The sequence below is a fragment of the Phlebotomus papatasi genome, chromosome 1, assembly GCF_024763615.1.
Source record: "Phlebotomus papatasi isolate M1 chromosome 1, Ppap_2.1, whole genome shotgun sequence".
In the NCBI taxonomy this organism is placed as follows: Eukaryota; Metazoa; Arthropoda; class Insecta; order Diptera; family Psychodidae; genus Phlebotomus; species Phlebotomus papatasi.
Window position 1 is genome coordinate 87,552,874 of NC_077222.1, and position 9,743 is coordinate 87,562,616.

A 9,743-nucleotide genomic window follows, 5' to 3' on the forward strand; every position below is an offset into this window, starting at 1 on the left:
ATTTTACCTTAATAAAAAAATTAGAGTTTTATTCTGAAAAAGAAGCACAATTCTTTCAAATTTCTCGTGTCGCAAAATAGTGCACATTCAGGCGTATTTCAAAATTGATTTCATAAATTGACTTCCAAAAGTAGACAAACTTGCATAATTGAATGTGCATAATTCCGTCAGGTGTATAATCCCGAAGTGACGGGACTGAGTGTATAACGTTTATAAATTACTTCTTTGAGGGTGTCTGTACTACACCTTTATGAATATCACTCAAATGTCAAGTTGATCTCAATTACATCACTAAGAGAAATCCGAAAAAGTTAAAATAACATTCCAAAAATGTTAATTTTACCCTGCAGTATTGTTCCAAAATCGGTGTAAATATTACCCTTTTTAGGTGTATTATGGGTTAAAGGTACCCTTTTTCATGTTGATTTTGCCCTCAAAAGGTGTAAAATTAACATTAAAAAATGTTGATATATTTTTACACTTAAAAAGTGTTAAAGTTCTGAAGAAAAAAAGTTAATCGCATCCTCTTTTTTTCTCAGTGATCTTAAGATTTTCTCTATCGAGTAATTGTGAAATTTCTGAGAGAGAGAGATGAGGTGTTGTCGTGTATGCACCTGCTAAAAATAGATATCATAATGGAAAATTCAATATAATTTTCATAACATTTTTTTATAAGAGCTCATTTTTTGAAGATTGGTTTGTGCAATGGCTCAAAAATATACTGTAACTTCCCTCTAGTGTTTAGGTGTCAAATCTCCTTTTCCTTCGTACTTACATTTTTTTTCGTGTGATTTTCCAGTCCTGGGAAACTTGCAATGATTGACCCCTTATGAGAATTTGTGCACTTTTGCTTGAAATTTTTAATCTCATTCGTCCATGTGTGACCTCATGTTAAAAGCCTCTTTGTCTACCACTGCCAGAAATATCCTAAATACCCCACTGAGTGAATAATTTAGGGCACAGAATCAGATGGTGGGGACTTTTATTCACTCCATTCATCTCTTTTTTCTTTGCCCTTTACAAAAATGTGGGTCACTGTTGTTAAAATCATGGAGAAAAACTTTTCCATTCATCTTTAATTAAGCACGTCTGGAAGCTCTGCGTTCAACGCATTTAAGTAGCAAGTTAGGGAAGGTTAACATCGCAGTACTTTGAGGTGGCCGAGAGAGCTTTTACTGTGCCGAAAGCTAAAATAAATGCTTTATTTGTGAAAATTTGCGGACTTTGATGTATTTATCCGGAAAGTCACAAGGAGGCTTATATACAACTTGATGCTAAATTCTGAGTCAAAACTTACGAACGTAACCAGATAGATTTTGATAGTTTTTTTGTATTTCACAAATTGTTTTGACTTTTTCCTCGAAGCTTTTGTCTGAAATTTTTTGGAAAGGATTTTGCAGGCGAAGATATCAAAAATCCACCAAAATAAATATTCTTTACTTCAGTGATTTTATTGTAAATAATATAAGCAACTTTTTTGATACGAAATGACTATAAATGAACTACAGATAAATAAAAGAAACACTTTTATGATGCTACAGTGTTCGCAGACAATGAAGACAATAATTGTGGGTTATTTGGCACCATTGAATTCCCGAAACGGGAATGTCCATCTTCAAAGCTCTCTCCTCATATTTCCTCCTTCTCAAGGATATCCTCAAGTGAGGTGAATTCGCCAGAAAAGACGTCAGAAATTGAGACAATTTAGTGTATTTCATTTCACCCTCCAAATGCTCAAGCCAAAATCCACTCATATTTCAGTTTGTGTTATTTTCCGTGAGCAATACAAGATATTTTTTGAAGTATTTCTCCAACCAAGAAGCATCTTTTGTTGTATTATTTCTTAGCACTGGTGTCTATTGATATTTTCCCGGGGTAGCTTTTCCAATATCTTAAGTAACTCCGTATGTGAAAGCAAATAATTACCATGAAAGCTCACCTCTGGGAACAAGTATTTCCCAAAACCATCATCAATTTCCTCAGAAAACACTTAATTATTCATATGAGCTCACGCAGGCAAACACACAATTTTCATCACGCATAGACAATTAAGAAAGTTTGGGAGAAGTCAATTATTCAAACTCGTGAAACTCAAAACTCATTCTGGCGGTAAACAAATTTTTCTTACCTCAATACTTAAATAGATGTCGTGGGTGTTTTTGGAATAGTTGGTGAACGATGGTTTTGAGGACTTTTTCCGTAGGCGAGAGCCGTGAGTATCTACTGAAGAGATGCGCTTTCATGGGGTTGGATGTCTTTCTGCGGGACGGTAGGAAGAATCTCTGGTATTACCTTTGCTTCTGGGTACCAATGGCTTATCAGATCTGCTGCTTCTATACACTGTATCTTGAGAGGAATAATCCTGTGATCATAATGCAGTGTCTCTCGGTTTGGGGAGCTGCAGGTCAAGCAAGTATCTTCCTTTTCTAAGTCTTGTTGCACAGCTCTGCATAAATTAGGTAGGGAAAAGTGCCCATGCTTCGTACGATCCGAGCTTCGCAATAACAAAATTTTTCCAATAAGGGACTTCTCTGGTGATTTCCAGTGAAAGGTATCACCCCAAGAGGGAAAACACTTTTTCAAGTCTTGCCCAGAGCTTTCGGCAACGATTCTTCTTGGTGTGACAATAACACTTTTGTCTGGCAATCACCGGAAAAGTCCCTGATAAAATCATTACGCCAGTCTCATCCACGAAAAATTTTCCTGTTACTCAATAAGTGTGACTTAGCGCAATATATTTCAAATTCAAAAGCTAAGAGAAAGTGCCTAGTTTTTAAAGACTCACATTCAAAGACTCACATTCATTCAGTAACACAGGAAAAATTTAGCTATTACGAAGCTTGGATCGCACAAAGAATGGACACTTTCCTCTACTTATTTATGTAGTAATTGAAATTGAGTTAAATCATTTAGATTTAGGCCAATAGCAATTGAAATTTGGTCAGCATAAAAGCTTAAAAGCATTCGATTAGAAGTAAATCAGTCAATAAAAAATTAAATTCGGACAGTAAAAAATAAAAATAGTACGCAATGCATCTTTTAAGCAATTGAAAACCAAAAAAAGTAAATCAAAAGTAAAATCAAAATTCACTTATACATCTTTTTCCAACGTTTTACATATACAGTGGCGGCAAATATAATAGAATCAGCTCCGCAATGACCACTATATATTACCTTTAGCATTTTTGTTTATTCCAATTCACTGAAATAATTTTGATATATAAATGTTCAAATAATTACCTTACGTCAAATAAGTATTGTTTTGGCCGCTAGAGGTCTCTATTTTCCACACAATACATCAATAGTGAAATTTGGTTTGAACAACATAATAGGACCACTTTCATTTAAATTAAAGAATGTGGTATATAAATCGAATAAGTTTAAATAAGGCAATATTTAAAAACCATATATGACAGTTTTCTAATTTTTTGGCCGAACTAAATTTCATTATTGATGTATTCTGTGTAAAACAGAGACCTCTAGCGGCCAAAACAACCCTTATTCAACGCTTCTAATAATTTGAAGATTTCCACTTCAGAATTATATCAACGAATTGGAAAAAATAAAAAATGTGAAAAAAATATAAGCTTTGAAAGGTGATTCTATTTTTTTGGCCGCCACTGTATCTATCCCAATCATTGGAATTCAATTTAATTTAACGAATGTGTAATTTTGACACATTTAAAATGCTTGAGAAAAAAGGGATGTCAATTTTGATTTTATGAAATTTTCCTAAGCTAAAAGCCCGAGGCCATAACAAATAAAATTTTATCAGTAAAATATTACGTTAAATCTTTATTGGTCAGTACTGAATCTTGCTTATTATATTAGGTTTCGTTTTTACAACATTCATAGCCAAAAAAAATTGATTAGAAAAATAAGCCAAATTTGATAATACCTCAACAAACCTTTTTGATCAGGAATATTTCTCAAAATTAAAATTCACATCTCAAGTTGAACTAAATTGAATTTATAGTGATACTCAAAAGAAGAAGACTTATGCAAAGTGTTTTTAACAGAAAGCGATTAAATGGATTAAATCGTGAAGTAATGAAATTTTTCTGATATAAACTGTGTGTTGATATTATTATTTTTAACCATTGAAAATACTTACACTGAGAAAAAAACTGGGGTGCGATTAACTTTTTTTCCTCATAACTTTAACACTTTTTAGGTGTAAAAATATATCAACATTTTTTAATATTAATTTTACATCTCCTTAAGGGTAAAATTAACATGAAAAAATGTAACTTTAACCCCTAGTACACCTAAAAAGCATAATATTTACACCGATTTCGGATCAATACTGCAGGGTAAAATAAATATTTCCGGAATGTTATTTTAACTTTTTCGGATTTCCCTCAGTCAGTGTAATTAAAAAATCGGTCTAATTTTAATTAGACCAAATTAAAGTAATCCTGCATTTTTTCTTTTTGTAAATACGTGCTTTACGATATACTTTTTTTTCATTTTTTTCTTATTTTTTGGCTGATTTCGAAAAATCACATGTGATGAAATTAAAATACTTTATTGAACCTGAACTATGTTTTGACCTTCAGTTGATATTATTAAGTCACTTTTCTGATATAGAAATGTTATACCTTAAATAGACTTAGGCTGATCCTCAAGAATAGTTAGCTTGCACAATTTAGCAATAACGACTTTTCCCAAGTTGTCAAATAATGAGGGCTTGGGTTCATTAAATTGAGTTCCTTTGCATAATTTTCCTTTCTCTAATCTTTTAATACCAAATTTTACAAGCTAAATATTCTTGAGGATTATTCTAAGTCTATTTCGGGCATTAGGTAGCTGTACCATATTTCGGCATAAGTAGTTTATGCAACCACCAAAGTAATAAGTTTGAAAGGCAATATTTTTAATACAAATTATTTTTTGTTACATCTTTTTAAAGCGTGTTGTCTGAAATCCTGCAGATAGTTCATCTTCTTTGTTTTCTCTGAAATCATTTTTAATATATTTTAAAATCAATAAAAATATAGACAAAGCTTTGGGTAATATTTCGGCTACCTTGATTCTCATAGTTTCTACTGAGAAAAAACGGGGGTGCGACTAACTTTGTTTCGTCATAACTTTAATACTTTTCAGGTGTAAAAATATATCAATATATATGATATATTTTATCAATATATATCAATATATCAAAATATATCAATATATAATATTTTATATGTTAATTTTACACCTTTTTCAGGGTGACATGAAAAAGGTAACTTTAACCCATAATACACCTAAAAAGGGTAATATTTACACAGATTTCGGATCAATACTGCAGGGCAAAATTAACATTTCCGGAATGTTATTTTAACTTTATCGGATTTCTCTCAGTGTTGCTTTTCTGGAATTCTTACAGTCTTTTTCACATCATCTCGTTCATCGAATTCACATTATATAACTACTGGAGTATGGAAAAACTAGAAAATCATGAAAATTTGAAGAGCAAATGAAATGGCCGGAATTGCATGCTGGCCGAAATTTGGTACAGTCCCCCTATAAACTCTTAAAGGTGTGGTTTATTTTGTCACAGGCGTTTATTTAAATCTCCTCTTCAAATTGAATAAATGTACTTGTATAAGCGTTACAACCTTCTTGATCTTAAAACATTTCTCTTGATGGGTATTTAAAAATCAAAAATTAACTGTATACTTTTCCAAATATTTTTTAGTTAGACTTTCCTAAGAAAGTTAAAAATTTGACTTTAAATAAATTGCAGTATTCTTAACCTATCCTCTATTCTTAATTCTACATTCTCTATTTACTCTTCTTCCATTCCCTATTCTCAATTCCTAACCAGTTTTAATAAAATTCTAGTGCAACATCAAGGTAAACCTGGCTTATTTCATGCGGAAAAGCATCCGGAAAACCTTTGAATTTTTGAAAGGGAAACAGGAAATGGCAGAGGATGATCCTAAGGTTAATGAAGCTTTTGTGAAATGGAATAGGCGATACCATCTACTGCAACGAATGCTTTTGCTTGCTCTGAATTCAAACTTGATAACACTAAGCTCTTACTCGATTCTGAACTTTCTCCTTTTTAATAAAAGAAAATTTGTCCTGGTTTGTTACATTCCTGGTAAGAGATTAATAGTTGATCAACTTAAGCACAAGGTAACGCATTTGATTCTTGTCTAGGTTTAAATCCCGATCCTAGTGCTGGATTTCCGGACTATGAGATTCAAGTGGCAATTCATGTGGCATGTCTTTTTGTGGGAATTAATGAATTGGTAGCTCTCGATGGTCTCTACACGTACTTCATCTTTAATGCTGCCTCCATGGCTGATGGCCTGATTATCCACGTGCGAAATATGTCATCTCAAGTGAGACAGAATTCTATCAACGATACCGAAACCAGAAAATGCATCAAACACTTGGCACAACTCCATCGAGAGTACATGGATTACGTGAAACGTCTCGACAAAATGTACTACGTTATGGTTCTAATGCAATTTGGAAGTTTTGCTCTCAGTGGGTCTGTTGGTCTCTATGCAGCCCGAGTTGTAAGTTTGTGCAATCTATTATTGAGATCTAAGCCACACCTCTCCCAAAAATTCTATCTGCAAAATCTCTATCTCTTTTCAAGAGCGATTGGTATGCCGTGTATGGAATTGTATTCACGTCGGTCTTTCAATTATTCTTCTTTTGCTCCCTCGGCTCCGTCATCGAAAATAAGGTCAATACTTTACACCCTCCTCACCTTATTCAATCACTCTGATCAATTTTTCTCCTATCGGCAGAACACTGAGATTTCTGAGGAGCTGTATGGGGCCAATTGGGCGGAGATGAGCGTTGAGAATCGCCGGATGATACTCTTCATGCTTCACCATGCTAAAAATGCCAATACCATCTCTGTGGGTCATTTGTCGCCACTCAATCTCGAAACAGGCATGTCAACCTACAGAATCCTCTACTCATATTTTCTGCTACTTCAAGATGCGGTTAAAGTATAGAATAATGAGACTTTTAGAGGAAGTTTAGTAGATACAATATTTAGTTACACAGTAAAAAAATTTTGGCTGCTTTACGATGATTTTCATTGTAAATTTTACATTAAACATGTAATCGTGTGTAGTGATACACATTTGTGTAATTCGTACACATTTTGTCTGAAAACTGTGTAATTTGTACACCTTTCATTTGAAAACTGTGTAATTTTACACGAAATATGTAAGAAAATATACACAACTGTGTAATCATTTCTAGTTGATTACACGGTTTACAATTACATAAAATTTAAATTACACATTTTCAGATTACACCTTTTGCTGAAATATATAATTTGTGTAACTTTACAAGAATAATCATGGAAAAAAAGCAAACCAACGATTGTCCTTGCAATTTTTTTACTGTGTAGCCTAAAAATATAGAGTAAATACACACCTATAAGTCACTATGGTTATTAGTGTTTTATTTTAAATTAATTTAACTTGTAATAAAAAATTATTAAACTTTAAGAAAATTAGAAATACTTTTGTCTGCAATTTTTAGAAATGTTTTGGTTTTTTACAAAAATTTGGGAGTTGTGATTAAGCAACTAAAATCGGTAAGCCTGCCCCAGTGAATAAGGAGTTAATGTGTTCTTCAAACGATTTTATTAGTTTTGACCAATCTATTTTAGAGACACAATAAAACTTCTTCGTTGATTAGTCGACAATAAAATTATCAATTAGTTTAATATAAAATGTAAAGCACAAACACATAAGTTAGGAGGAATTGGAAAAGCCAAAAACGTGTTTTTCGTGACTTTTAGTTCTGCAATTCATTATTTAAATAAATAATAAATTTCATTTTATTTCGTTTTTGATAGAATGGATTTAGGGGCATCTGACCTGAATATTTGGGCAAAAGGCAAGAGATAGAGGGATATCATTTAAGGGAACTAGTGCTAAGAAAAGAATACCATTTAGAAGTCTACAATCAAATAGTTATGGTTTGGAGGCAGCCAAAACCCCGAACGTCAAAATCCCGAAAAGGCCAAAATCCCGAAAGCCAAATCCCAAATATTCAAAATCTTAAAAGGGATGAAGATATATGGAAGATAATGTGTTGAATAATTTCACAAGACACAGAAATGACACTTTTAAGAATTATGGATTTTGGCCCGATCGGGTTTTTGGCTTCTGGGATTTTGGCGTTCAATATTTTGGCTTTCTGGATTTTGGCTTTCGGGATTTTGACTGGATTTTGAGCCTTATGGTTACCGGTAAAACCTAAAATTACGAATTTACACTGTGATCCTCGAACAAGTCTACGAATATTAAACCTTAGAAACATACCGTGCTGTATTAAAAAAAAATACATAAAAGAGATGACAAAGCATCCTAGCTTTAAAGATTGCTCTTGGGATTGCTCGCACTCACAAGAAAAGGCTCTCCATGTATTATCTTTTCGCATGGTATTTGGTGCATATCAGTTTACTACCGAATAAATTGATTCATACATCTAAAAAACCGTCCCGAAATAAATAAAAAAACGCTTAAAAAATAAAAATTTATAATATTTTATCATGATTAACTAGCATAAAGACAAACAAAAAACTAAATTTGAAAAAGATATATCATTGACCGCTATTTTACGGATTAAGTCCAATGCATCTGAATTGTAAATTTTAAGATCTTTCAAAAAAATCTAAATTTAAGCATATCGGTTGGAGAATAGGCCAACAAAGTGGTTAAACATTGACCTTTCAAAATTGGTATTGGCTTTTCGATCATTGGTGTCTAAGTACGTAATATTCACTTCTGGCTGTCAACCGTATGGATATTCAAAACAAGTGAAGATGGGTATTCAGTCTATTATTTATTTCTCAATTTATTTTATTAGCAAACATTTCGAACGTTTATAGGATCTACTTCAGGGCCTAATTACGATTAACAAATTCATATTTTACTTTATAAATTCTTTTAACTTAAAGTTAAAAAAAAGTCACCAAAGTTAAAAGAATTTATAAAGTTGTAAGATCAAAATAACCTCTTGAAAAGCGGGTATGATAACACAACTTGTGGTGGTTGCCCAACAAGGATTTTCTTGTTAAGAGTGTATTTGTACTCTCAGCTTTTAAGTTCAACTGACCATCTGCAAGAGCGGTATGCCAAAGAAAGACATGAGTGCTCCCTGCGCATAGTCTTATGCACATCGGAAGGCAAGCTCACTACTGGACAAGAGAGAAGCACACCCTTCCCCTCCGATTCAGATGGCTAACCCTAGGGAGAAGGCACATTGTGTACCCTAGGTACACAAATTCCAAAATAGGGATTCCAAATAACGCCAGGGCTTTTAGCCCCGGAACCGATATTGGGAAAAGTGCCCATGCTATAGACGGTCCCAAGCTTTACAATGACTAAATTTTTTCCTATGTTTCTCAATAAATGTGACTCATATCTTCCAGATTTTAAAAACTAGACGAAAGTGTCCTGATTTTAAAATATATCGCGAAGTCGTATTTATTTCGAAATATAGGAAAAATTTAGACATTGTAAAGCTTGGGATGGTGCAAAGCATGGGCACTTTCCCCTACGTCTTACAAAGTAAAATATAATTTGTTAATTATATTTTATTTAGGCACTGAAGAAGATCCCATTCAGGACCGACATTTTGGCTAACAAAAAAAAATGAAGAACAAAAAATAGACCAAACTCCCACCTTGACTATCTCTAAATCATATTTGAAAATGAAAAAATTAAGAACCGTTTTCGAAATAAACCAAAAAATATGGTTTTGGAGAGAAA

General features: G+C 32.9%; 1 protein-coding gene across 1 annotated transcript; it reads left to right on the plus strand.

Moving 5' to 3' along the window:
- Window positions 1-2,178: 2,178 nt before the first annotated feature.
- On the plus strand, window positions 2,179-6,989 carry LOC129808287 (uncharacterized). The gene is made up of 4 exons (XM_055858164.1): window positions 2,179-2,413; window positions 6,151-6,515; window positions 6,599-6,688; window positions 6,753-6,989. Exons 1-4 carry the CDS (start codon window positions 2,179-2,181, stop codon window positions 6,963-6,965), a joined length of 903 nt encoding a protein of 300 aa, XP_055714139.1. The 3' UTR covers window positions 6,966-6,989.
- The last annotated feature ends 2,754 nt before the right edge of the window (window positions 6,990-9,743 follow it).